The sequence below is a fragment of the Myiozetetes cayanensis genome, unplaced genomic scaffold (assembly GCF_022539395.1).
Source record: "Myiozetetes cayanensis isolate MyiCay16 unplaced genomic scaffold, myiCay2020 scf45, whole genome shotgun sequence".
Classification (NCBI taxonomy): domain Eukaryota; kingdom Metazoa; phylum Chordata; class Aves; order Passeriformes; family Tyrannidae; genus Myiozetetes; species Myiozetetes cayanensis.
Window position 1 is genome coordinate 687,771 of NW_026087687.1, and position 27,918 is coordinate 715,688.

The 27,918-nt window shown below is 59.4% G+C and overlaps 1 protein-coding gene across 1 annotated transcript; it reads right to left on the reverse strand.

The window, feature by feature from the left end:
- Positions 1–512: 512 nt before the first annotated feature.
- On the reverse strand, positions 513–27,245 carry HADHA (hydroxyacyl-CoA dehydrogenase trifunctional multienzyme complex subunit alpha). The gene is made up of 20 exons (XM_050330857.1): positions 27,134–27,245; positions 20,604–20,645; positions 20,448–20,518; positions 19,195–19,328; positions 17,758–17,896; positions 16,719–16,838; positions 16,534–16,636; positions 12,769–12,891; positions 12,043–12,161; positions 11,219–11,275; positions 8,735–8,844; positions 8,340–8,474; positions 7,675–7,846; positions 7,024–7,110; positions 5,175–5,315; positions 4,030–4,098; positions 3,578–3,773; positions 3,112–3,226; positions 2,160–2,305; positions 513–978 (listed from the first exon to the last, which is right to left on the reverse strand). Exons 1-20 carry the CDS (start codon positions 27,225–27,227, stop codon positions 833–835), a joined length of 2,319 nt encoding a protein of 772 aa, XP_050186814.1. The 5' UTR covers positions 27,228–27,245; the 3' UTR covers positions 513–832.
- Positions 27,246–27,918: the final 673 nt, after the last annotated feature.

The following is a 27,918-nucleotide window of genomic DNA, read 5'->3' on the forward strand; positions in this document are numbered from 1 at the left end:
CGGGAAGGGACTCATGTCCCTTCAAGGGAAGATGTTACTCTTGGAGCTGTTTTGCTCCCAGAAACAAGCAGAGAGGGGCACGAGGAGCAGCATCTCGGGGACCAAGCCCTGCCAGGGCGCAGGAGAACGGCTGGAAGCTGGAGAGGAAGCCAGGGATGGGGGGGGCCAGGCCAGTGACAGGTGCCTGGAGATTTACAGCCTTTTAGTTTAACTTGAGCTCTCCCCACGGGGGACCCTTCTGGCCTCTGGCTGCTTGATCTGCAATTACAGGCGGGTCCATCTGCCGGGATCGCCCGCCAGCATCACCCACGGCAGCACTCGGGGCCAGACGGAGCCAGGGGCTCCTCCCAGCCCCTGAGTGATGGCAGAGGTGACAGAGCTGCCATCCTGCCCCTCCCCATAGCTCCTCCATGGGAGGGGACCCCAGAGCACTATCAGGACCCTTTATTCCCGACTCCTCTCCCTCAGTGCTGCCCAGGGAGACGGGAGGAGAAGCAGGAACGGAGTCCAAACCCAGGAGGCGGGGCTTTATTTTGGTAGATGTCCATGGAAAGGCAAGGCCTCGGCTTCCAGCCACGTGCTGGATGTTACTGGCCAGACTGGGAGCTCCGGAGGCCGCAGCATGGAGGCAAAGGCAGCAGAAATCCCCCCTCCAGCACGGAGAGGCTGGCCCGGGACGGAGGTGCCCAACACACAGTGGCTGATAAGGCACTTGAAATGACTTGCAAGCCAGGAGGCAGCCCGGTGCCCCCCTCCCTCCCTCCTCCCCCAGGTGCTCTGGAGATGAACCTACGGACAGCGGGGAGCTGCTGTGGGCGCGTCCCCGGGTCCCTCACTGGTGGAACTTCTTGCTGGGGCTGTTGGCGTGGTCCAGCAGCAGCTGGCAGGGCGTGAACTGGCTGCCGTAGACGGCCTCGTACTTGCGCAGCTTGTCCACCAGCTGCCGGGCTCCATAGGAGTCGGCGAACCTGAAGGGACCTGCGGGCGCGGGGACACGGCGGTGGCACTCAGGGACACGGCGGTGGCACTCAGGGACACGGTGGTGGCACGCAGGGACAGGCACCGAGGGGCCTGCAGGGCTGGCAGCACCACCTCTGCCCAGCCCACCGCTCTCCAGCAGGGACCCTCAGCCTCTCGTCGGGGTGAGCCAGGACCCTGCTCGCTGCCCTCCCCCCCTGCACCGGGCAGGGGCTGACCCCGAGTGCGGGGCACAAGGTGGGATTCCATGGATCATCACGGGATCATGGAATGGTTCTGCAAAGGGAGCTTAGAGCTCCTCTCATTCCAACCCCTTGCCGTGGCCAGGCACACTGTCCACCAGCCCAGGTTGCTCCAAGCCCCGTCCAACCTGGCCTGGGACACTTCCAGGGATCCAGGGGCAGCTTCTCTGGGCAGCCTGAGCCAGGGCCTGCCCACCCTCCCAGCTAGGAATTCCTTCCCAATATCCCATCTAACCCTCCTCTCTGAAAGTCTGAACCCGTTCCCCCTTGTCCTGTCGCTCCACGCTCCTGCAGGAAGTCCCCTGGGGCTGCTCCCTCAGTCTGAGCTTGGCCCAAGGAGGGAAAGCACCAGGCACGTGGCAGAAGCACCACCTCGTGCCTGGGGGCCCGTGGTGTGACCAGCTGTGACCCAACCCCCAGCTCGTGCCTCATCCACAGCCACGGCCATCCAGCCAGGTCATGGGTGGGTCCCAGGGAACTCTGTCCGTGCTCCTGGCTGGGCCCAGCAAGTCCCTTGGCTGGAGAAAGTGTGGCTGAGGTTATATCAGCTCTGCTGTGCCTGAGGGCAGCGGGTAAAGGTGGGTCCTTGGGCTCCATCACAACCCCTGCCCACCCAGGCAGGTGGCAGGGCAGGAGTCGTAGAATTATTTAGGTTGGAAAAGCCCTCTAAGACACTGAGTTCAACCATCCCCCAGCACTGCCAAGGCCACCACTGACCCATGTCCCCACGTGCCACATCTGTACAGCTTTTAAATCCCTCCGGGGTCGGGGGCTCCACCACTGCCCTGGGCAGCTGTGCCAGGGCTGGACAGCCCTCTCCAGGAGGACATTTCCCCCCAGTGTCCAACCTAAACCTCTCCTGGTGCAAACTGAGGCTGTTTCCCCAGGCTGCTGCAGCTCAAACCCGGCCCTAACTGCAGCCCAGCCCCCGGCTCTCACCTCCCAGGCACGGTGGGAAGCCCAGGCCAAAGACAGCCCCGATGTCCCCCTCCACGGGGGTGCTGAGGATCCCCTCCTGCAGGCACAGCGCGGCCTCGTTCACGAAGCGCGTCACCAGGCGCAGCTGGATGTCCTCGTCCGAGCAGCTGCGGGGACAGCACGTGAGGGCAGAGCACCCGGAACAGCGCAGGGGGAGCGGAATGGTCTCCCTGGCACTGTCCCTGTCCTCAGGAGGGGCAGGAATAAGTTCTGGGACGTGTCCTGAAGAACCACAGAATGGCTGAGGGTGGGAGGGACCGCTGGAGCTTGTCCAGTCCAAGCCCCCTGATCAGGGTGGGCCCCTTGGAGCCCATCACCCAGGATTGTGTGGAGATGGATTTGGGATAAAGGCAAAGGCTTGATCAGGCTCCGTGGTGGGCAATGTCGTGGAATCCCAGCCTGGCTTGGGTGGAAGGGACCTTAAAGATCATCCCATTCCACCCCTGCCATGGGCAGGGACACCTCCCACCAGCCCAGATTGCTCCAAGCCCCATCCAACCTGGCCTTGGACACTTCCAGGGATCCAGGGGCAGCCACAGCTTCTCTGCCCAACCTGTGCCAGGGCCTGCCCACCCTCCCAGACAGCAATTCCTTCCCAATCTCCCATCTCTCCTTGCCCTCTGGCAGTGGGAAGCCATTCCTTGTGTCCTGTCCCTCCATGCCTTGTCCCCAGTCTCTCTCCAGCTCTCCTGGAGCCCCTCTCTCTGGAAGGGGCTCTGAGCTCTCCCTGGATCCTTCTCTTCTCCAGGTGAGCCCCCCCAGCTCTCCCAGCCCGGCTCCAGAGCAGAGGGGCTCCAGCCCTGGCAGCATCATGACCTTCAGCACCTCCTGATGCCCCTCGTGCTGCTGCTCAGAGGCACCAGGAGCTGGGCAGGCTCTGATCCACCCCCACTCGGTCTCACCCCGTACTCACACGTCAGGATTCGCCGGCACCTTGAACTGTGCCAAGATTTCATCCATGCCGGAATTCACACTCCTGTTCTTCACTCCCTCCTGGTAAACATAAAAGCCTTTCCCTGCCTTGCGACCTGCCGGGGGATAAAAGGAGCCAGGTCACATCCTGCCATGTGTCCTGCTCCCTCCTGACACCCTGGCCTGTGATCTCCTCGCGGCTCCGCTTCCTGCTCCCACGGCACATCCTCTGAGCAGGGGCAGGGGGAAGGGACCCGCCTCCACCCGACCCTTTGGCAAGGAGCTGCCACTGTGCCAGGCCCTGATGCCTCCCCTAATGCCTACAAACAGCACCATTTCTGTGGAAGGGACTCCCGACCCACTCCCAGGGCTGTTCTCCCGCTGAGGTAGCACAGGCCGGTGGACGCTGGTGCTTTCCCTGGGGCCAAGAGCAAACCCTTCAGCTGCAGACAGCTTTAGCACCTCACCTAAGAAGCCCTTCTGCACCATGAGCTTGAAGAGGTCGATGCTGCCTCCCCCGAAGCGCTCCCCGAAGGCCTTGCCCAGGTCCTCGGCCACGTGCGTGGCCACGTCCACGCCCACCTCGTCGATCAGCGTGGCGGCTCCCACCGGGAACCCGAAGGCCGTGGAGATGGCATCCACCTTCTTCGGGTCAACGCCCTCCTGCAGGACACAGGGGGAAGCCAGGGGATGTCAGGGCGAAGGAGGTCCTGAGCTCTCTCCCCACGCGCTGCGAGCGGCCCCACCGGCGGTTTGAGTGGGAACAGGAGCTGGAGCGGGCTGGGCACAACCCGAGCCCCAGGGCTGGGCACCCACCTCCCCTCCTGCCCACAGCCAGGCTGGGCCCAGCCCTGCCCGAGGAAGAAACAGAGTTTCCACGACTATTTGGTGGACACCCAGCAGCCCACGGGACGCTCACCTGCAGAACTCGGACCACCTCCGACAGCATCGGCCCCAGGCACCGGGTGGTGTAGAATCCAGGCCCGTCCTAGGGCAGGGGAGCACAGAGGGAGCCAGGTGAGTACCAGCTGCAGCAGCACGGCCTCCTGGCAGCACCAGAACTGTGTTTCACAGCCCAGGCTGCAGTTCAGACACCCCAAACCCCCTTTCTAACACTATGTTACCGACTGCTAGAAGAGGTTTTTTTTTTCCCTGTAGGGCTCAGCAGTGTTTGGACACTTCCATGAACTTACTCCCTGGAAGTTCCCGTCACTGTGTTTTTATTTGAACCAGTGCCTGGAGGTCCCAGGCAGGCTGCTGCTTCAGCAAGCCCAACAGGCTGATGAGGGAAAGGGTGCTCAGCATAAGGGAAACCAGCAAAAAGCAGTTGTTTCACCTCTGGTACTTCCCACAAAGTCAGGAAGCAGCAGAGGAGCTGCAAACTGCCCTTCAGGGAGGCAGCTGGGCTGGGGATGAGGCTCAGGGGAGCAGCACTGTATCCCCACTGGCCCTGAGAGGTGCCCAGAGCACTTTCTGACAAGCACCTGCTCAGCACTGCTGCAACCTCAGGCACGAGGGAGAACACAGAGACACCTTCCCCTATCCCAGCTTGCTCCAAACCTCGGACACTTCCAGGGATCCAGCCACAGCTTCTCTGGGCAACCTGTGCCAGGGCCTGCCCCACCCTCAGGGGGAAGAATTCCTTCCCCAGTATCCCATCTCCATCCTCTGTAGCTGCATTCCTGCCCCTGCCAGCCAAGGCTGAGCCCGGGCAGGGCGGGGTTGCTGCTCACTGCCCCGTGTCCCGGCAGGCTGCCAGGGAGCCCAGGTGCTGACAGCCCCCTCAGACACATCCAGACGTGCCAGGTGCCCCCCTGTCCCCGTGTGGGGCCGGGCTGGCAGCTCCTCCTGCAGGCCCTGCACCTGTGCCTGGCGGCCCTCGCACGGCTGCTCCCAGGGACGCGTGAGGGTCACGCGGGCGCTCGCCCCTTTCTGACCTCCCTTTTCACCCCCCGGCAGGAGCAGCTGCTGCCAGCGTGCCCAGAGCCACGTTCCACCCTGCTGTCAGTGCACAGGCCCCTGTGTTCACTGGCCCAGCTCCTGTTCTGGGCCCTGATCCCTCACCTTCACCACGATGACGATCTTGCCCTGTTTGAGGCCGACGGCGACGGCGGAGGCCGCCGTGTCCTGGGAGGTTTTGTCTGTGGTGATGATTTCCAGCAGCTGCATCTTGTCCACCGGGGAGAAGTAGTGCATCCCAATGACCTGGGCAGGACCAAGAGCTCGGGTTAACACGGATCCTGGCTCCCAGAAGAATCTGCTGGGCAAGTCAAGTGCACAGGGAAGGCCAGCTCGGGCTGCAGTGCCCCCTCCACACTCCACTCCATCCCTCTCTGGCAGGAATGCTCCCCAGCTCCCTCCTCTCCTCGGCTTTCCCAAGGACACAGCACATTCCCCACGGCTCCTGCCTCAGGATCAAGGTGTAAATCTTTACAGCACCAAGAGTGCTGCCCAGCTCTCTCTGCACTTCACAGCCTGGCAGCAAACCCTGTCTGGGAGCCCCAGCTGAGCCTGCCCCGAGCAAAGGAGGGGCACAGCGTGGCCTGCAGGGCACAGGGACTCCTGAGCTGGCAGGGCTGGGCTCAGACTGGAGCAGCACCCAGGGTAGGTGCAGCTTATCCAGCTCTGTGCCTCGCTCTGTGAATGTGACCGTGCCACCAGCGTGTCACCTTCGTGCCCCCTGGCAGCCAACCTTGGCCCCGGGGGCTGTGTAAGGCAGAGGCACCTTGCAGAGCTGCAAACTGCAACACTAATTAAAGAAAATGCACCAATTAATTAACTGACTTCCTGTGAGCTTCCACATCAAGAGCCACTGCACAGGCAATTTCTACAGCAAGAGGGTGTTATTTGCAAGGACGAACAAATGAGACTCGGCTGGCATTTCTGATGGAACAAAGGTTTGGCAGCAAACGAGGAGGAGGTTCAGGAGGGTGACAGGAGCCTCTGACAGCTCACAGGTACCCCAGGTACCCTGGCAGGGTCCTGCTCTCCGGCCTCAGGGGTGTAGGAACCAGTGCTCCTGCTCAACTCTGCTCACCTGGGCTAAGGGGGGAGGATGCAGATACTTTATGTGCTGCTTACACTTCGAGCAAAGGGATGCAGTTGTCCTGTGCTCCAAACCTCTGCTAGCTTGCTCCTGGCACCCTGTTCACATGGATCATTTGGAGTGAGAGGAACCCTCAGCACCCCCTCAGGAGCTGATCCCAGGGCTGACCATGTCTTCAGTCTCAGCACCTCTGACTTCAGCTTCCAGCCACTGACTTTTTTTGCTGCCAGCTCAGTGCTTTCTCCAGGAAGGAGAAGACATTTCCCCATTATGGCAAGTCCCTCCTATGTCTGCTCAGTTTATTAAAATGACAGAAGTTTTCTTGGCTGGAATTCTCTCAGCCCGAGTCACAGAATCCCGGGATCACTGAGGTTGGAAAAGCCCTCCCAGCCCATGGATCCCCCCTGTGCCCGATGCCCACCCTGTTCCCCAGCCCAGAGCACTGAGTGCCACGGCCAGGCCTGCCTGGGACACCTCCAGGGCTGGGCACTCCAAACCTCCCTGGGCAGCTGTGCCAGTGCCTGACCACCCTTTCCAGGGACAAATTCCTCCTGATGTCCCCCCTGCCCCTCCCCTGGCCCAGCTGGAGGCTGTTCCCTCTCCTCCTGGCCCTGTTTCCTTTGAAGCAGAGCTGATCCCCACCAGCTTGACCCTTCCACAGCCTCTCTGCCCCCACCTGCCTCACCAAACCACCCTTGGGGGAGTGTACCCTGACCCCCCTCCCTCCTGCCCCAAGACCAGCAGCTCTGGGGCCTCTGGGGGGCAGAGGATGAGCTGTGTCACGTCCTGAGGAGGCAGCAGAAGGTCCCCAAAGCAAAGGCAGCTCCCCACGGACGGGCAGCTCCGCGTGTGGCCCTGGGGACTCACCTTCTCAGGCCTCTTGCTGGCAGCAGCAATCTGGCTGATGGGCAGGGCCGAGGTGTTGCTGGCGAAGATGCAGTGAGGAGGGATCACCTGTGGAAGGGGTGGCAGGCACTATCAGAGCTCAGGCAGCATCAGTCAGGCAGCCCTGCCCTCCCCTGAGCCCTCCCCAGGGCTGCAGGATTAGTCCCAGAGCTCCCATGTTTCTGCCACACGAGACACTGCAGGAGGGGCCCACACCAGCCCCTCTGCCATACAACTTTTTTTAACCCTTGAACAGAGCAGAGCAGTGGCCGCAGGGCAGGGGCAGCAGGTGAAGGGCTGCGAGGTGTGCACACACCCAAGGACATCACTGTCGTACCAGTGTCCTCACACAAACGTCCTCAGCTCTTTTGGAAGCAGCTCCTGGGAGTCAGGGAATGTCAGAACTGCCCCATTCAGCTAAAACTCCTTCCTGAGCAGGGAACGTCCTCAGTGGACAGAAAAGCTGCCCTTGATGCTCACCCGTGTCCTGACACGACTGATTGCGACCAAGAAGCAAACTGCAGCACCAAGGGGTTGTGACAGCCCCAAAAGCACAGCCCAGGACCCCTCAGCTCTCAGGGGCAGCAGGAGCTCAGGACCCCCATATAAGGAGCTCAGGACCCCCATACTCACGGCCTCCACCTCCTTCAGCACTTTGTGCTTGACGTTGATGTCCTCGAACACGGCCTCGATGACCATGTCTGCCTTCTCAAAGCCCTTGTAGTCCAGCTGCCCCATCAGGTTGCTGAGGATGCAGTCCCTCTCAAACGATGTCAGGCTCTTCTTCTTGACCTTGCTGTTCAGCCTGGGGAGGGACAGCTCTGTCACGGCCCCCTGGGTGCCCAGCCAGGCTGCTGGGGGGGCACCACAGCACCACGGGCACCCCTCCAGCCCTGCAGCACTGGCACCCTGTGCCCTGGCCCCTTTCCACGTGGGAGCAGGAGAGCCCTGCTCACACAGCTCAGCTGGAGGTCAGAGCTGAGGGCAGGGAAGGAAGTGCAGCTTTCCAGAGGCCTGCTCTGGGATGGCTTCCCTGGCATGGGCTGCAGCTCTAGCAGTTACTGCTCAATCTGAAAGCAAAGCCATCAGCTGTGAGGTCTCTGCCTCCCTAAGGCTGACTGCACTGGGCCTGATGGCAGCAACATCCCAGCACACTGCGTGGGACAACCTTAAGATAAAGCCTTCCTGTGACACCAGATGGCTCCTTCCAGCAGAGCAGAGGGGTCAGGAGCTCTGACAGCAGAGGGACAGGCAGCCCCACCCCACCCTTTGGAGCCAATCCCTTGGGACCCACATACCCCTTGTAGACCTGCTGCTGGCCCCTGTCCAGCCCCTTCTGCGTCGTGTCCTTCAGGATGGTCTTCATGCCCTTGTCCACGGACACCTGGGCGATGCCAGCTCCCATCAGCCCTGCTCCCAGCACAGCCAGAGTCCTGCACAGGGGACAGAGGGCACACGCTGGAATCTGGAAATGGCTGCATTTCAGACTCACACTCATCCCATCCACACAGGCACCACGTTCAGAGGGGCCGTGCAAGGAGTTTCACCCCACAAGTGAAGCCTCTGAACTGCAGCGGATCGGCCTCCTGGAGGCTGGAATTGTCTGCCCTGCTCCACAGCTCTCCAGGAGTCCAGGCCAGAGCGTTCCAAGAGGCTGGGACTGCTCCTTCAGGCATCCCACACTTGCACTCACTTGACCTCTCGCTGAGGTGCTCCGAACTTGTTCTTCTTGCAGTGCACCTGCCCGTGGTAGAGCCCCATCAGCGCCTTGGATTCCTTGGTCAGTGCAAGTTGGCCAAAGTTCTGGAAGAAATGGAAGAGGGAAGCAGGGAGTTAGCAGCTGTCTCACTGCCAGCACAGGCACCGTGTGACTGCTCAGGTGAGTGACCTGGTCAGCAATGGGACAGGGGCACAGGAGACCTCTGGGGAGAGGAACCTTCTGGGCTGAGCACTGTCCACCCTGCCCCACCACCCACCACCTTCTCCTCAGCAGCACAAGGACGTGGAGCTGCTGGAGACAGTCCAGAGGAGGCCACGGAGATGCTGCCAGGGCTGGAGCCCCTCTGCTCTAACCCTAACCCTAACCCTCTGGAGCCAGGCTGGGAGAGCTGGGGGGCTCACCTGGAGAAGAGAAGGATCCAGGGAGAGCTTGAGAGCCTCTTCCAGAGCCTGAGGGGGCTCCAGGAGAGCTGGAGAGGGACTGGAGACAAGGGCTGGAGGGACAGGACACAGGGAATGGCTTCCTAGGGGGCAGGGTAAGATGGGATATTGGGAAAGAGTTCTTGGCTGTGAGGGTGGGCAGGCCCTGGCACAGGTTGGGCAGAGAAGCTGTGGCTGCCCCTGGATCCCTGGGAGCGTCCAAGGCCAGGTTGGATGGGGCTTGGAGCAACTTGGGATGGTGGGAGGTGTCCCTGCCCATGGCAGGGGGTGGAATGGGATGAGATTTAAGGTCCCTTCCCACCCAAACCATTCAGCAATTCCATGATTCTACTTCCTCGGTGGCAGGGCTGGATTTCCCTGACATTTGGACCCTTCCTCCCCCACGGGCATCCTGCACTAGTTGGGGTCACTGCCCCCAGGGATCCAGGTGGAAGTGCCCTGTCCTCAGGCTTCAGGAAAAGTCCTCATAAACAGGTCAGCTCTCTGTGACAGCAGCAGCTGATCTCATTTCTCAGCATCACAGAGAGGCAGCAAAACCGAATCCCACAAAACCTCCCAGTACTCAGCATGAAAGTTCTCAGCAGGACTGAAGACAGCACAGGGAGACACAAAAGTGATGCTGCCCGAGCCAGGTCAGCCCTGGAGAAGCAGAGAATGCAGCTGGGAGCAGGCTGCACCTTCCTTCACCACTGCCCTGCCAGGCAGGGCCTTGTGGAAACCCCCAAAACAAAGCCTGGCAGAGAATCTGCAACTCCTGTCCTGGGGGGGGGACAGAGGGAGGCAGTAAAAAAAAAAGGCACGACAACTGACACTTGTTATTCTTCAGAGGTTCTGGGAAGATCTCCATCCTGCTGAAAAAACCTCCATTCTTTGCCCTAAGGAACAGAGTATCCCAGGGCTTTTATCCAGCACCAGGCCAGACGTGGGTGGAATGTACAACCAGCACGGAGGGCACTGGAGAGGTGGGGAGAGAGCTCCAGCTCCAGCTCCAGAGCAGGCCTTGGCACACAGGGAACAAAAGGAGCTGCAAAGCACAGCAGGGAAGTGGGAGATGGATGGATTTCACTGGCATTTAAGGGGCAGGGACATGAGACATGGCCCAAATGCAGAGATAATCAGATGAAAACGTGGCTCTGCGGGGGACTCAGGTCTTGCAGAGCTGTCAGGGTAACCCACCAGTGACACTGCACACAGCCAGAATCGCCCCTTCGGCACCAGAAACCACAGATTTGAGCACAACTGTAGCAAAACTGGGACCAGTGAGGGAAAACTAATGTGGGGCAGGTTGGTTTTAAAGGCAGAGACAAGGGCAGAGAAAGAGAGGGATCAAAAACTGTGTGTGTGCAATAAACACGCACAACCTTCTCCAGTCCCAGCTCTCCCAGCCTTCTCTCCTCTCCATTCCCAGCTCTCCAGGGAGAAACTGCTACTGGAAAAAAACCCACCCCGTCTTCAGAAGCACCAAAAAAGGGTGGGAGGGAGAAAAAGGAGCAGCACAAAGTGCTGGATGAGCAAACAGCACAAACAGCAAAGCAGGAGGAACGCAGAATCAACACCCTGAACAAAAGCCACGGTGAAAAAAGGTGACAGCAAACACAGCACTGGTAAAAAGGGGAGTTAACTCTTGGAGGAAGTGACACCAAACTGGCTGGAAATGGTGATGAGACCGAGAGCACTGCACCCACACCACGGGGTTACCCTGGGCAGTCACAACAGGCAGTGCCCACACACAGAGAATCCACGTGCTGCTCTGTCAGAGCTGGAGTGTTCTGGTTATTCCCACCCAAAGGTAACACAGAGAGGAGGGAGAGAAGGCCCAAGCTGGTATCCCAGACCCCTGACAGCTGGTATCCCAGACTCCTGTGAGCAGACAGGCCTCTGTCCCAGCCCCAGTGCCACAGGGAGGGGCAGGGAGCAAGGCAGCACTCGGAGCAGGCTGTGAGGAACCCTCTGTGTGGTTAAAGATGGGTCCCCCAGCCCCAGATGATCTGATTGCTGCCAGGACACATCTCCTTACCTGGGACTCCATGAGGTATCCAGCATCATGGCCCTGATCCAGACCTGTCTTCACAACCTGGGCCAGGAGCACAAAGACACTGCTCAGTCCTGTCTGCAAACACCTACCCTGAGCAGGAGCACCTGCTGTCCCCATGACCCCTCCCCACTGTTCCAGGCACGGTTCAGCCCCCCTGGGTCCTGTCCCTGCTGCTCAAGGCAGAGCTGGGAGTCACCCTGTCCTTCACTCCAGCACAGGACGGGTGAGGAGTTTTCCATCAGGTTCCTCTGGAGCCATCCCTTGGGTTTCCAGGAGCTGTGCTCCTGCAGCCTCACGGCTCTCAGAGTCGCTCACAGGTTTTAGAGGAGTCTTGGCAACAATTTAAATAGTGAAAGGTCATTTTAAAATAAGGATTCAAGCCTGCAGTGTGTCTGCAAGTACTACAATGCTTGAGTAACCCAGAGGATTAACTTTTAAAGTATTGTGTGGTCAGTGCTAGGAACATTGTAACAATTTTTATTTTTCTGGCTTCAAACAGGCTCCCTGAGCTCTTTAGAGACTGTATAGGAAACCTGGAAAAACTGCAGCTGAAAGTTTCATGGACAAAATATTCCAGCTAAGCCTTCCCTCAGCTGGGATTCCTGCCCTACCCCTCACTGGGACCAGTCCCACCCAAACTGGTGCTCCTGCTTTGGGCAGTGACTCTGAATTCCCCCACCCTTGCTCAGTACAGCACAGAGCCAGCCCTGCTCAGGACTGAGGGGCAGGAACCACCTCCCCTCTGCCTGCCCCACGTCACCCCACAGCCCCACCTCCCCAGGGGCCCTCCCAGCTCGCTGTGTCACCTCGATGATCTTCAGGGGAGCGGGGTAGAGTCCTTTGGTTTGCTTCTGAACTTTGCTCTCCACGGTCTTGTAAACTTGCTGCCTCACGAAGGGCAGAGCCATGGCATAGTCTGTGAGCCCTGCAGGGAGGGACAGAGCAGGTGTCAGCACAGGGCTGGGTGCACAGCCAGCCCCTCAGGGAGTTGACTGCAAAGCCAGGGCACTGCAAACAGCAAACAGCTGCAAAGCTGCCACAGAAACCTGCACCTGAAACCAGCCCCGGGCAGCAGGGGCTGCTCTCCACGGCCTGCTCCAGGGACAAGTTTCCCCCTCCCAACACCAGTGGTGACAGACTGAGCCCTGGGGAGCAGGACTCCCACGGAGGTGTCCCTGTTTCTGGGCTCTGCTAACGAGGATCAGTGTGGATAGCAGACCCACGGGCCTCTTCCCACCTGACTACACGAGCCTGGCACACAACCTGCCACTGAAACTCTGAAGGTGCAGAGTCCCCTGGAGGCAGCTGCTCCCTCTCCCCCTCGAGGCCTGGCTCCCTTCCAGCAAACCCCAGGAGCCACCAGGTCCAGCTCTGCCAGAGCCCAGATCTGCAGAGCGGTGTTTTCCCCACCAACCCACCCGGCTCGAGGGGCGATTCCAGCATGGAATAACCATGGAAACACAAACAAGCAGGAGCAGGAGCCCAGCCCAGAGAAGCCAGGCTGGGTTCACAACAGTCCCCCACACACTTACTCTGCATCAGCCCCTTGGACCTTTTGGCAGACACGGTCTTGTTGGCCAGGCCCCTGGCAAAGCCGATGGCCACCTCCTCCAGGTACTCGATCGTCCGCGCCTCGGGAGCCTTCACACCCGGCCCTGGGGAGCACAGGGGACACAGCAGGAGTTATCCCTGAGGGAGGGGGCATGTGGAGAAGCCAGGACCACACAGCAGCATGATGGGCTTTTGAACTGCTACCACTCCAACCCCCCTCCCGGTGGACGTCTCTTGGTCAGGAGCGACGGTGGGAAGGCCCAGCAGGGACCACGGGAAGGCCCCAAGGGATTTATTACACAGCATCAATCAGAAAGGCTGGAATCTCAGCTCCCAGCGGGAGCAGGGCCAAGTTCAAAGGCACATCCAGCTCTGGAATTAGACCAGGTTGCTCAGGAACACCTTCTGCCAGTCTCTGACCTCCTCCAAGGACGGAGGTTCCGTGACCTCTTTGGGCCCATTTCAGCTCCTGACCGTCTCTGTGCCACCTGTGCCCTTTGTTCCTCTGACCTGTTGCTAACACAGACAGCATTTTGGAAGTGCTGTGCCCCTGAAAATTACCTGGACAGGAGCCAATGTCCAACAAATCCCAACCTTTGAACTGCAGGAGATGTCTCATTGCTTGAGCCACTGCAACACACGGTAACTCCTGGCCTCGCTTAAAGCTGCCCCACAACAAGGCAAGTCACCACCCAACCAGTTTCAGCAACCTCTGAGGGTGGGTTGCACAATTCCCAAGCACAGGAATCCCCCTCATTTCCAGACAGTTGCATCATCAGGACAGGATCCAGCACGGGGCTGGACAGGCAGCTGTGAGGAGCTGCCAGAGGCAAACACCGAGTCATTAGTGAGAGTCATTAATGACAGAGCAGTGCCCAGGGAGGCTGCACAGGCCAACAAGAAGACCCTGCAGGCAAATGTGAGGCCTTGGGCTGCCTCTGAACTCACTGAACTAACCTGGTGAGATGACAACCCTGTATCCTTGAGTTGGGTAACCTCAATCACCTTCACACGAACTGCTCTGAACATGCCCAGGTGCTGCACAGAGTCCTCAGAGCCAAGGAAAGCCCCCCCAGACACCCCCTGACACAGGAGATGGGGAAAAACAAAAGCAAAAGGGGAAAAAAAAAAGGCAAAACAAACCCCCTTCCTCTTTAGGTCCCACTACTCTCCCCCTCAACAAAACACTGAGGTCTTCAAATTTAAGGTTTTGATCACAGAAACCCAGAATGGTTTGGGTGGGAAGGGACCTTCAAGAATGTCCTGTTCCATGGGCAGGAACACCTTCCACTGGCCCAGGTGGCTCCAGCCTGACCTTGGACACTCCAGGGATCCAGGGGCAGCCACAGCTTCTCTGGGAATTCCAGCCCAGCCCCTCCCCACCCTCCCAGCCAGCAATTCCTTCCCAATCTCCCATCTGTCCCTGCCCTCTGGCAGTGGGAAGCCATTCCCTGTGTCCTGTCCCTCCATTCCTTGTCCCCAGTCCCTCTCCAGCTCTCCTGTATTTCATTTTACAGGCAGCACAGAAAACACAGCCCAGAGCTGCTGAATAAATCTACCGTTCAGCAATGCCCAGTGAATTACAGAGAATTTACCAGAAATCCGAGAGCATTTGGGAGTTCAGAGCTCAAACCTCACCAGCTCCCAAATTCTGCTCTCACCATTGAAGGCTGGGACCTTCAGCTTTGGTGAGCTGATATGCCACAGGATGTCAGTGCTGATTTCCCCTTTCCTTTAGCCTGGCTGGATGCAACAAGTGCTGGATTTTGACAGCCCAGCTGAAGAAAAGAGCTGCTCATTTTTAAGTGAGAACTATTCAGACAGGGCAGCTGATGCCCCACACAGGGGTTTACTTTACCTGCCACCCCCTCCCAACGTTTTGTGGAGTCCTAGCCCAGCAGCTCCAAGCTGCCCATTCCCACCTGGTTCCTTTACAAATGGGATCCAGGGAACGCTGTAGGGTTCCCAGCTGAGGAAGAACTGGTTGTACCCCATGAAATTGCCTCCTTCAAAGCTTTCTATAATCAGTGAAAGCATCACCCCAGGTAAAGCTGCTTTCCCCCAGGCACAGAGAGAAGAGGAGCCCTCAGCAGGAACCTCCTGGCACTGGCTGCTCTTTGGATGAACAGGGAATGCCTGTTTGCATGTAATTTGTATTTCTGTGTTCCTCCTATGTGCTTAATCTGGGCTGAGCCAGGATTCCCAACAGCTCCTCAGAAAGCTCCCTTTCCCTTTCAGCAGCACAGGATAATTGTGGGTGTAAAAAGCCACACTTGCTGCCCCTTAAAAGCCAATTCACATCTAAGCAGGTATAAAGTGGGAAAGTTTATCCAGGCAATTTTAACTCCAGCCATGGGAACCATGAATCTGTTTTATGAGCACAAACACAGCAAAGGATATCTGTGTATCCTGGGCTGGTCCCACAGGGATCGTGGGCAGCAGGGCTGGGGGGATCCTGCCCCTCTGCCCCCTCAGCTGAGACCCCCCTGCAGAGCTGCCCCAGCCCTGGGGAACAGCAGCACAAGGACGTGGAGCTGCTGGAGACAGCCCAGAGGAGGCCACGGAGATGCTGCCAGGGCTGGAGCCCCTCTGCTCTGGAGCCAGGCTGGGAGAGCTGGGAGGGCTCACCTGAAGAAGGGAAGGATCCAGGGAGAGCTTGGAGCCCCTGGCAGAGCCTGAAGGGGCTCCAGGAGAGCTGGAGAGGGACTGGGGACAAGGATGGAGGGACAGGACACAGGGAATGGCTTCCCACTGCCAGAGGGCAGGGAGAGATGGGAGACTGGGAAGGGATTGCTGGCTGTGAGGGTGGGCAGGCCCTGGCACAGGTTGCCCAGAGAAGCTGTGGCTGCCCCTGGATCCTGGAAGTGTCCAAGGCCAGGTTGGACGGGGCTTGGAGCAACCTGGGTTGGTGGGAGGTGTCCCTGCCCATGGCAGGGGTGGGACAGCATGAGCCTTAAAGGCCCTTCCAACCCAGGTCACTCTGGATTTCGTGACCCAGCTGAGGTCAGCATGTGGGACAGACCACACCCCAGGGCTTCCCTGGCATTGCCCATCCTTTCATTTACTTCCTTCCCCTTCAGGCACCCTGCAGCTCCAGGGCAGCACCAGCTGGACCAGTGGTTTTCATTCCAGCTCCTGGGTGGGGCTGCTCACACCTTTCAGAGGAGGCTCTGCAGGGTTTAGTCCTCCCTCTAGTTCAGTCCTCACGAACTCCTCCATTTAGTCACCTTCCAGGAACGCTGCCCCAGTGAAGGAACAGCCTGCTCAGCACCTGGAATCCTGCAGTTTGCAAGGAATTCCTCTGTCCAGCTGACAGCCAGCTGGCAATTCAGAGGCCTGAGCCAGGGGGGGCTGCCTTCTGCAGATCTCCTCCCAGATTACCATCTGCAGGCTGCAGAAATGCAGACATCACTCACCCACCGTCCTTCCATCAGGGGCTGCCATCTGTCCCCTGCCATGACAAACGAGGAGGAACGTGGGCCCTTATCTGCACAATTAGCTTTAACAAGACAGGCAGCAGCCTGCCCTCCAGGCTGACCTCTCCCTGTTGGCTGGGCTGCAGCAGCAGCAGCCTGGCATTTCCAGGTCCCTAAGGGGGAACAGCATTCCTAAGGGGGGGGAACAGGGACCCCCTGAGCTCTGCCCCCTGCACCGACAGCTCCCCCACCCCGTTTGGAGAGGGCAGAGGTTCCCTGGCAAGGCAGCACATCCAGCCAGCGAGGGGCATCCCCTGTGTGGTGTCTGACCTAGGGGTTCCACCAGCTGGTCAACCAGCCCCATCTTCTTGGCTCTGTCGGCGCGGATGTTCCTCCCGGTCAGCATCATGTCGAAGGCCGCGGGGAGTCCCACCTGGAAGGGCAGGAAGGGGATGGCAGAGTGGGAGCAGGCCACACACAGGGGGCTGTGGGGCAAAGCTTTTTCTCTCACTCACCATCTTTGGCAGCCTCTGAGTACCCCCTGCTCCGGGCAGCAGACCCAGCAGCACCTCAGGCGTGGCCAGGACGGTTTTCCTGTCCTTTGTTGCCACTCTGTAGTGACAGGCAATGGCGACCTTTAGGAAGGGACAGACAAGCAAAGGTTTCCCTGGGAAAGACCACGGGAGAACTGGGAATCCAGCACACAGCTCCCTGCCTCAGCCTCCCTCCCGACCCCAGTTCCCTAATCCAGCTGCCCACATTCCCTCTGTGCTCACTGATGGCTCCTTCCGGGATATGACAGCAAACAGGTAGGAGATGAGCATGAAACCACCAAACTGAGCCAGGCTGGCTTTAAATCCCACCCAGACCACCAAGGGCTGTGTTAACTCACTACACTGACAGTGTGGTCCCATCTACTGATCAGCCATGACTCCTGGTTTATCTATCCCTGGATAAATCCAGATGTGTCACCCCAATGTGTTTACAAAGCTGTGACTGCCTGAGAAATCCACACAAACCAAGGAGACTCCATTCCAAGGTTATTCTGCTTTAGTAACAACTCTGCTCCAGGAACTACCAGAGTTTACAGAAATCCTGGATGGAGATCCCAAGGCAAACACTGGATCCAGCTGAAGGGGCAGGCAGGAGCCTGGCTGGGCCCCCACACTCATCCCTCTCACAGCCACCCTGTGGAGAATGGAAGTTGCTGGGATACAGGGCTCATTCCATCTGAACAGCAGCAATTCCCAGCCTGGGCTCTGCCAGCAGCGCTGGTGCAGATCCAGTGCCTGCTGGAATCGGCCGGTTTTCCCTGGAACACTCATCCCAACACACCGGCCTGGCCACACAGGTTCACACCTGACCTGCTCCCTCTCCACAGCAGCAGCAGAGCCCCAGGCACAGCCAAGCCAAGACTCACCTGCACAAGGCAAGGAGCCCTCCTGAGGCCCCACAGCCCCTCTCCCAGCGCTGGCCCTGCCGGCACCCCCTGCACAGCCCCAGAACTGCACCCTCAGCCCCCACCCTGCTGGCACAGCCACCACTGCCCGGTACCTCCAGGCCTCCTCCCAGGCAGCTGCCACTGATGGCAGCAACCACGGGCTTTGGGGAATGCTCGATCTTCTCCAGCATCTTCTGCCCCTCCTGAGAGAGCTGAGTCACTTCCTGAGCAGTCTTGCAGGCTTCCAGCATGCTGGGGAGGGGAAGAGAGGGATCAGAACGGGACAAGCACTGAGCAACAGCAGGAAAACCAGGGGTTCCAGCGACTCTGTGCCTCTTTTGCCACAATCTCCAGTGCCTGACAGGCAGGGGAGAGCTATTTAGGCCCCAGTTTTGGATCAGACAACACGGGGAGGCCAAGCCCAGCAGGGTAAGGCTCTGCCTACTGACAGGGGCTGTGCCTGTGGCAATGAATGGGATCCCTTTGCCAGGGCTCTCAAAGCCTCTGGGAGGGCAGGAAGGGTCAGAGGAAGCCTCCAAACGCTTGCCAGGAAGGGCAGAGCCCAGGATCACTTTTTAGAGGAGCAGATGGCCAGCGCTCTGATGCCACACTCCATCAATTAGAGACTCCCCGTGCCAATTATCCTCCTGGAGACCAGCAGTGTTTGCCAGGCAGGAGCAGTTTGGGAAGGCTGGAGGTGCTGGGGCCAGCAGGCCCCTCTTAACCACAGCCTGGCCTCTGCTCTGCTCATCAGCTCTACCTACCCCCTCCTTCCCACCTGCACAGGGACCGGGTCTCTGCCCCTGGACAAGGGCAGCCGAAAAGGGAATGAGGTTTTGGGGGGTCTATTGGTAATTCACCTTCTTTCCTCGGAGCTTTCTGGCTTTTCATGCCTTTGAGCAACTGCTCTGCCCCGTCCAGTGTCAGTGCCAGGAGCCACCAGCATTCCAGGTCCCAGTGGGCACCCACAGGGTGACCCCACACCCTGGAAAAGCTGCCCAGGGAGCCTGGGAGGCTGCTGAGCACGGGGCAGAGCTCCAAACCCTGCCCAACGGAGGGGCCAGGCTGGAGGGCTGCCAGGCACTCCAACCCAGCGAGAACGAGCGCTGCATGTAAATGATCCACTTTGTGTCCCAGAGGGAAGGACAATGCCCAGCCCTGGAGCCAGGATGGGGTTCCTTGGCTGCACCCCAGCACAAAGTGGGGGAGTGACCAAGTGTCACAGCCTGAGGGGGATGAATGAACGACTCTCCACGTCCCTCTCTGTCCAGGTTTCACTCCATGTGAGCAACTCTGGCATCCTGTGCACGTGGATTTCCCTCCCCACCCCAGGGGATGTCAGGGTCAGGCTGCTGGACTTCACTGCCCTCCAGGCAGGGATGCTGGGGTTCAGGGAGGGATGGCAGGGACAGGCTGCTGGACTTCACTGCTCCCCAGGCAGGGATGCTGGGGTTCAGGGAGGGATGGCAGGGCCAGGCTGCTGGACTTCACTGCCCTCCAGGCAGGGATGTTGGGGTTCAGGGAGGGCTCCCCACAGCCCCGGTGCTCACTTGAGGTCGGCGCCGGCGATGAAGCAGCCGGGCTTGGAGGAGATGAGGACGGCGCTCCTGACGGCCTCGTTGGCCCAGATCTCGTTCATGACCTCGGTGAACTCGGCGCTCAGCTGCTGCGACAGGGTGTTCACCTGCAGGGAGCAAATCACGCCCACAGGAGCTCACACACAGGCTGGGTTTGCTGCTGGCCAGTCCAGCCTGGGCTGGAACACAGCAGGGTAAAACCACTCCAACACACAGCCCTGCAGCAGCTCATCTTCCATTAGGAAGCTCCCTCTTAACCTCCCCAGCAGCGGGGTGGTGACCTCAAACACTGATTTTATGAGCTCATAAAGCGTTTTTTTGTTTTGTTTTTTTTCTATATAATCATAGAATCACAGAAAAGGTCGGGTTGGGTGGGACCTCTAAGGGTCATCTCATCCAAACCCCCTGCAAGTGAGCAGAGACACCTTCCAGCAGCCCAGGCTGAGCACCTCCCCAGCCTCTCTGAAAGGCCTCAACCAGCAGAACCAACCCAGCCTGGGTTCTTCAGACACCACCCAAAATCCTCTCATAAAACAGGATGTTCCAAAGCTGGGATTGTTGCTGCTCCTCAGAAGGAAGGTGTATATTAAAATAAAGTTCAGGTCTGCTACAATTAATACAAGATCTTTCATAGCAGGAGTAGTTGTATCTTGTATCTCTATATCTTGTGCAATATCAGAGCAGCTCAGCTGTTCAGCTTTAAAAAACACTTTCTTATCAAAAGCCCCGCAGTTGCTTCATAACAGAGCATTTCCATCTGTGAGATGACATCTGAAATTCACCACTGTCTTACAGGACTCCAGCACGCATTTTTAGATGGACTCCTTAAATGTCATTTACAGAGGTTCCTGCCCTCCAACACCTGAAAGCAACTGCAGCTGTACTGACCTAAAAAAAAGAAAATTAGTTCTATTTATATCGTGTTCAGGATAAGGGAACCAAAAGCCTTTGTGGATTCCCAATTGCTGAAGTATGGACACACTTTTCAACTGTCTTGGATCCTAGAGCTTAATAAGATTTAGGATTTTTTTTTAAGATTTCTTTAAGATTTAGAACTTCATAAGACCTTGTGCCTAGGACAGAGACAAGTCAGTTTAGCACACACAGAGAGAATTCCATGAGGCATCTCCAGATGTCTCACTAAACACCCCAAATCTCCTTTGCTCCCAGCTTTGTAAGGCTGCAGCTCAGGGAAGTTCTCAGTCTGAAGTGGGCACTTGGGATACCTTGGAATTTGGTGTGTTGAAACGCACGACAGCAACGTCCCCCTTGATGTCGCAGCTCACGTGGGTCCTGGCTGGAGACAGACACAGAGGTGCTATCAGCTCGGGCTCAGGGGATTTTAGGAGTGAAATGAGTGCACAGAAAGGCTGCTCACTCACCCTGCAGGGCAGCGGAGGTGGAGACGTTCCGGCAGGCATAACCTACGGAAGAGGAATTGCAGGTGTTAAAGGAATCCTCAGCAGTCAGAGCTCAGCTCTCCCCCAGCTACCCTTGCCTGCCAAGGGAGGCATCTGGAAAACCCTGAGCGTGGGCCAGGCCCTTCCCTTCGGCCTGACCTGTGCCAGAGCCAGCCCAGTAGATCCCAGGATACTGCAGTGACCTTCCCAGCACAGATCCCACCACACTGCAGTGACCTCCCCAGCACAGATCCCACCACACTGCAGTGACCTTCCCAGCACAGATCCCACCACACTGCAGTGACCTTCCCAGCACAGATCCCACCACACTGCAGTGACCTTCCCAGCACAGATCCCACACTGAAGCCTCCAGAACAACTCCAGCAATGCCAGAACAAGAGCAGGGAAAAACCAAAGGCGTCTGCCCGAAGAATGGTCAAGAGAAGGAGCAGGTGGCACAGGGGAGTTTTGCCTTTAGGATGCTCATTCCAGGACTTCTTCCCGCATTTTGGGGAGTTTCAAGCACGTTAAATTCCCTGCAGAGCAAACACAACTGTCCCCGGGGTACCTCTGTAAAAACACACTCTGGTGCCAGTACGTGGTGCCAGGCCAAGAATCACCTCACACACCTCAGGGGGTACAACTGGCAGGTCACAAAAAGCCAACAATGTATTTATTCCTCCACCTGTCACCAAAATAATCAGAATCCCAGGTTGGGTTGGGTGGGAAGAGACCTCAGAGATCATCCAGTCCCACCCCCTGCCATGGGCAGGGACACTTTCCACCAGCCCAGGTTGCTCCAAGCCCCATCCAGCCTGGCCTGGGACACTTCCAGGGATCCAGGGGCAGCCACAGCTTCTCTGGGCAACCTGTGCCAGGGCCTGCCCACCCTCCCAGCCAGGAATTGCTTCCCCAGCCTCTCACCCACCAGCATCCCCAAGTCCTTCTCCCCAGGGCTGCTCTCCATCCACTCTCTGCCCAGCCTGTCTCTGTGCCTGGGACTGCCCTGACCCAGGGGCAGCGTCTGCACTTGGCCTCGTTGACCTCCATGGGGCTGGCACTGTCCCAGCTCTCCAGCCCCCTCTGGATGCCACCCCTTCCCTGCAGCAAGTGACCACCCCACACAGCTCGGTGTCACCGGCAAACTCCCTGAGGGGGCACTGGATCCCACGTCCCTGACTGGTCCCGATCCCAACCCCTGAGGGAATGCTCCTTGTCACTGATGTCCACTTGGACACCAAGCTGTTCACCACAGCTCTGACTGTGACCACCCAGTCTGTTCCTTACCCATGGAGTCATCCCTTTGAACCCCTGTCTCCTCAGTTTGGAGACGAGGACGTTGTGAGGGACAGCGGGAATGCTTTGCCCAAGCCCCGGTGCCTGGCTCGGTCCCTCCTCCCTCATCCACCAACACTAAATTTGTCAGGCGTGGTTTGCCCTTAGTGAAGTCCCACTGGCTGTCACCAACCACCTCCTTATTCCCACGTGCCTCAGCATAGTTTCCAGGAGGATCTGCTCCATAAACCTGTCAGGCAGTGGTGTGAGACTGACAGGGCCTGTAGCTGATCCACACCCCGAGGCACCCGAACGTGTCCTGTTCCAGAGCCCTTGGAACACCGGGAGCACGGGATGAGCAAGTTCTGCCCACAGGTTGCTGGCTCATAAATCTCTTTTCTCTGCTCAGAAATCGTGTTGGGCCTGACGGTCCCTCAGCACGTGAATGAACCCCAGTCCCACTCCAGCGACCCTGCACTTCACCCTGAGGATCCCTGAGCGCAGGTCCGGGCTGAGCCCCTGCCAAAGCTGCTTTCAGCCTGCAGCCCAGGAAAAGGGTTCCTTCCAAAGCCCCACACCACCTCCAGCAGACAGCCAGGGATCTGCTCAACGCTGGTAAAACCCCTCGGGATGGAACATTCCCATTCCCATTCCCGGCAGCAAGAAGGGGGAACAATCCGGCGCAGGGAGAATCAACTGCAAAGCTCGCCCCAACAGGTGCTGCCCCCTCCACAGCCCCGTGACACGGGCTCAGGGCTGCACTTTGGCCTCCTTTCCACCTGGTGCGGGGTGCTGGCAGCAGGCCCTGACCTTTGCTCTCATTCCAGAGCCCGGGAGACACGGAGCGATGCCGTGGGGATGGGAATTCAGCGTCAGGCTGTCCCGCCAAGCAGGTCTGGGGGCGTGTGTGTGTGTGTGTGTCTCATGTGCCCACAGAGCATTTTATAAACAAAGAGTGAGCTGATTTCCACTCCAAAGCCACTGGGGAGTGTTTAATACCCACCCTGCCACTGCTGCACCCCACATTAATTTCCCTGCGCCTTTGCAGGCTGGAGTCAGGCACTCCTGGAAACGAGCACCAACATTTAATTCCCACAAAAACCAAGCGTGGCCTGACACGACAGTTTCTCAGCTGAGAGATGCTGCTCAGCAGGACGTGATGCACTTCTAACAGCACTGTTTTAACCCAGTAGCAGCCTCTTTAAAAAGAAAGCAAGGGCTGAACTCCCTCCCTGAAGCCATTCACTCAATCCCTGGAGCAACCTGGGCTAGTGGAACCTGTCCCTGCCCACTGGATCAGCTTTATGGTCCCTCCCAACCCAAACCAGGCTGGGATTCTCTAGGGTTTTTTCTCTTTCTGTGGCTTTCTTTTTTTCATATCAGTTTCCAAACAGACTCCATCCACAAAACCCTTCAACCTTGAATTCCCGTCTGCCTTTCAATTCCAGCAAAACAGAACATACGAAGCAGGGAAAAAAAAATAAATCAAGGGAACAACTGGACAAGTCTCACTCCACTTGAATCTAAACTCTTTTTGGAAATGGTCTGTCAGCAGAGGAACAGCTCCTGAATTTGAGTGAGGTTTCTTTAGCCTGACAGAGGTTCATTTTAGAGCCCTTCCCCTCTGTAACTAAAGCAGCTCTTGGTCCCACTCACTGCTCATCAACACTTCCATTCCCCTCGGGACTTTGCCAAGGGTTTGGATGCAGCAGAGAACACCCAGCACCACGTTCCATGGTCCAGCCAGGACCTGCTCCCTCCCACTTTCCCTTTTCCCTGTTATTTCCTCAACCACCTCCCTGCCCAGCACTTCCCCTTCCCGCCCTTCCACTCACCCGGCCGTGGCACACCACTTGAACTGGGAGCAGTGTCCATGGAAAAGGCCTTTTTCCAGCCCTGGAGCACCCCTGGCCCAGCAGGAGGAGCGGGATGAAGCTCAGGACACTTGGCCAGGCTGTCCCTGGGAGCTGAGCACGGAGCTGAGACCCGTCAGGTGGGGAGCTCGTGACAGACTGAGCTTCCCTCTGCTCCGGGAGCCCCTGGCACAGGGATGTGGCTCAGCAGGAACAGCCAGCCCTGGAGCTCCCCCGGCTCCCCCTGCTCCCTGCCTGGTTTGCAGCCCTCCCCGAACACTTTGTTAGGCAGAACCAGGGCTCAGAGCAGCCCCAGGGCTGTTTGTGATGAGGAGTTTCACCAAGAACAAGAATTCCAACCACCAAGAGCCTGGGAACTCCCTGGAGTTGCCACAGGTCTCATTAGTGACTGCAGTGCCCTGTCACGTACAACTCGCTCCTGCCCTGCACGTAACACAGGGATGGTCACAGAATCCCAGGATTTTAGAGATTGGAAAAGACCTTTCAGACCACTGAGCCCAGCCCTTAACCCAGCACTGCTGAGTCCAGGCCTGGGTTTAAATGAAAAGCTGCTGGATTTCGGGTTTCCAGTGCCCCCCAGGCAGGTCCTGCAGCTTTGCCAGCGCTCCTGGGGACTCCCTGCCTTGGTGGCTCTGCCAGGAGGCACCAACCCAGCCCTGTGCACAGGCAGGAGGGTCCCAAAGCCCTGCCCAGGCTGGCAGATCACAAGGGAGGTGCCTGATAGCAAAATCATGGAATGCCAGACTGGTTTGGGTGGGAGGAACTTTAAAGCCCATCCAGCCCCACCCCTGCCATGGGCAGGGACACCTCCCACCAGCCCAGGTTGCTCCAAGCCCCATCCAGCCTGGCCTTGGACACTTCCAGGGATCCAGGGGCAGCCACAGCTTCTCTGCCCAACCTGTGCCAGGGCCTGCCCACCCTCCTAGCCAGGAATCCCTTCCCAATGTCCCATCTAACGCTGCCCTCTGGCAGTGGGAAGCCATTCCCTGTGTCCTGTCACTCCAGGGCCCTTGTAAATAGTCCCTCTCCAGCCTTGTTGCCAGCTCCCTTCAGGCACTGGAAGGCCACAGTTAGGTGTCCCAAGAGCCTTCTCTTCTCCAGGCTGAACGATCCCAGTTTTCTCAGCCGAGAGACTGTGGAGCACCCAGGCCTGGGCACACCCTCTCCATCCTGCAGGGACACAGGGATACCCCCTTCCCAGGGATACCCCTGTGTGCCTGGAGGACAGTCACAGGATCCCGACACCCAAGGACATGGGGACACTCTCTCCCTTCCAAGCAGGCACAGGGGGCACTGGGGACAGGCACACGTGGGAGGGCACAGGGACACTATCCCTGTAGATCAGCTCATGTGCAAGGGCGATCCTGCCTGCAGGGTCTGTCCTCCCTCAATGCAGGGCCACGGGGACTGCCCCGAGCTGCACACGGGTCCCCAAACTGTGCCCATGTGCCAGGACACAGGGAAGGTGGCTGGGCACACCAGGGCCAGCCTGCTTTGGGGACTGGCACAGCAGCATGTCCCTCATGGGGCCACAGCCCCCCCTCGGAGACCCCAGCACCCAGAGGGACAGACCTGCCCCAGGAAAACCTTGTGGGGGCTGTTGGGGACATGCCAGGGATCCCCCGTGTGACTCGCAGGGTGTGGGGACAAACCCCTCGCACAGAGCACAGACACATGTGGGGACACCCCCATGGGGGCCCATCCCACCCCAGAGCTCCCCCAGGACACCCCGTTCCTCGCAGCCCCTGTGGTCACACCGCCTGCAGACCCCCCTGGTGACACCCCGACAGTCCCCTGCCCCCCCCCGGCCACAGTGCCCAGAAACCCCCTCCACGACATCCCCTCCTGACACTCTGAGACCCCTCCACATCCCTGACACCTCAGTGCCCCCTGCCCCTCACCCTCAGTGCTCCCCCTTCACTGCCCCAAACCATGCCCCCTCTCGCTCCCTCAGTGTCCTCCCATCCCTCGCCCCTCAGTGCTCCCCCTGCCTCTCAGTGCCCTCCTTGCCCCTCTGTGTCCCCCTGTCCTCGTCCCCTCTGTGTCCCCCTGCCCCCCTCACTCCTCACCTGCCGTCCTGCTCCTCACTGTCCCCTCATCTCTCACTGTCCTCTCCTCTCACTGTCCCCTCGTTCCTCACTGTCCCCTCATCTCTCACTGTCCCCTCACCTCTCACTATCCCTCGCCCCTCACTGTCCTCACCTCTCACTGTCCCCTACCCTGTTCCCTCGCCCCTCACTGTCCCCTCACCTCTGTCCCCTAACCTCTCACTGTCCCCTCTCCTCTCACTGTCCTCTCATCTCTCACTGTCCCCTTCCTCTCAGTCCCCTCGTCCTCAGTCCCTCGTCCCTCACTGCCCCACACCTCTCACTGCTCCCTCTCCTCTCACTGTCCCCTCGTTCCTCACTGTCCCCTCATTTCTCACTTTCCCCTCATTTCTCACTGTCCCCTCATTTCTCACTGTTCCCTCCTGCCCTGTCCCTCGCCCCTGTCCCCTCCCCCACTGTCCCCTCTCTCTCCTGTCCCTCTCCTCTCACTGTCCCCTCATCTGTCCCCTCATTTCTCACTGTCCCCTCATTTCTCACTGTCCCCTCTCCTCTCACTGTCCTCTCGTTCTCTCACTGTCCCCTCACCATCCCCTCGCCCCCTCACTGTCCTCTCACTCTCCCCTTTCCTCTCACTGTCCTCGTCCCCTCAGTCCCCTCGCCCCTCACTGCCCCCACACCTCTCACTGTCCCCTCTCCTCTCACTGTCCCCTCATCTGTCTCCTCGTCCCTCACTGTCCCCTCACCTCTCACTGTCCCCCTGCCCCTGTCCCCTCGTCCCTCACTGTCCCCTCACCTCTTGTCCCCTAACCTCTCACTGTCCCCTCATCCGTCACTGTCCCCTCGCCCCTCACTGTCCCCTCACTGTCCCCTCTCCTCTCACTGTCCCCTCATCCGTCACTGTCCCCTCACCCCTCACTGTCCCCTCGCCCCCTCACTGTCCCCTCGTCCCTCACTGCCCCCACACCTCTCAGTGTTCCCTCTCCTCTCACTGTCCCCCCTCCTCTCACTGTCCCCTCACCTCTCACTGTCCCCTCACCTCTCTGTCCCCTACCCTGTCCCTCGCCTCACTGTCCCACCTCTGTCCCTCTCCTCTTACTGTCCCTCACCTCACTGTCCCTCTCCTCACTGTCCCTCGCCCCTCCCTGTCCCCAGGCCCCGCCGCTCAGTGCCCTCCACTCCTCAGTGCCCCGCTTGCCAACACCCACAGTACCCCCATCCCTCCCTCCCTCCCCGTCCTCTCCCCTCAGCGCCCCCCTGCCCCTCACTCGCCTCGCTCCCTCCTCCCGCATCGACACCCCAGGCCCCCTCCGCTCACCGCGGGGCGGCGTCCGGCAGGCCGGCCCGGCCGCCCTGGCGTGTGCGGGGAGGCGGCCGAAGCTGCCCACGGCCCTCAGCGCCGCCGCCGCCATCTTCCCGTCGAGGTCGAATGAGGGGCGGCCGCCGCCGGGATGGGGGCCTTGCGCGCTCCCGCTCCGCCCCCGCGCCCCGCCCGAGCGCGCCCTCCGCGATGCCTGAGCGCGCCCCGCGCCCCGGGCGCGCCCGCCCTTCGCCCCCCCGCCCCTCTCGCGCCATCCCGCGAGCGCTGGCACCAGGGGATGGCGCGGGAGAAGGGCGTGAGGCGAAGGGCGCAGGCGCGCCACCCGGGAGCCCCGCGGGGCGGGGCATCCACGCCCTGCGGCCCCGCAGGAGGAGCGGTGGTGCGGAGGTGAGCGCGGGGTCGGTCCTGCGGGAGTGGGGAAAGGCCCTGGGATGGGTTAGGGGGTCGCGGGAAGGGTGGGGAGAGTCAGGGGGCGGGGTCGGTCCCGCATGGATGGGGGTCGGGGGGTCGGGGAAGGAGGTGAAGGAGGTCGGTCCCGCACTAGGAGCAGGGGGTCGGGGAAGGGTGGGGAGGGTGAGGGGATCAGGGAAGGGTGCAGGAGAGCCGAGGAGGTGGGGAAGTGGTCCCGGCCGGGCGGGGGCTCCGTCCCGCATGGACGGGGCTCCGTCACGCACGGACCGGGGATCCGAGGAAGGGGTGAAGGAGATCGGTCCCGCACGGACCGAGGGGGTTCGGGGAAGGGTTGAAGGAGATCGGTCCCGCACGGACCGGGGGGCGGGTCG

Bases quoted from the DNA above. Each gene is read 5' to 3' on its own strand.
- HADHA (XM_050330857.1), bottom strand. From the start codon at position 27,227: ATGGCGGCGGCGGCGCTGAGGGCCGTGGGCAGCTTCGGCCGCCTCCCC. The intron at 12,892-16,533 runs GTCAGACACCAC...TGTGCTCCCCAG, and splicing joins CCAGCTGGTGGAACCCCTAG to GGCCGGGTGTGAAGGCTCCC. The intron at 7,847-8,339 runs GTATGTGGGTCC...GTCCCTCCCCAG, and splicing joins CAGCAGCAGGTCTACAAGGG to GCTGAACAGCAAGGTCAAGA.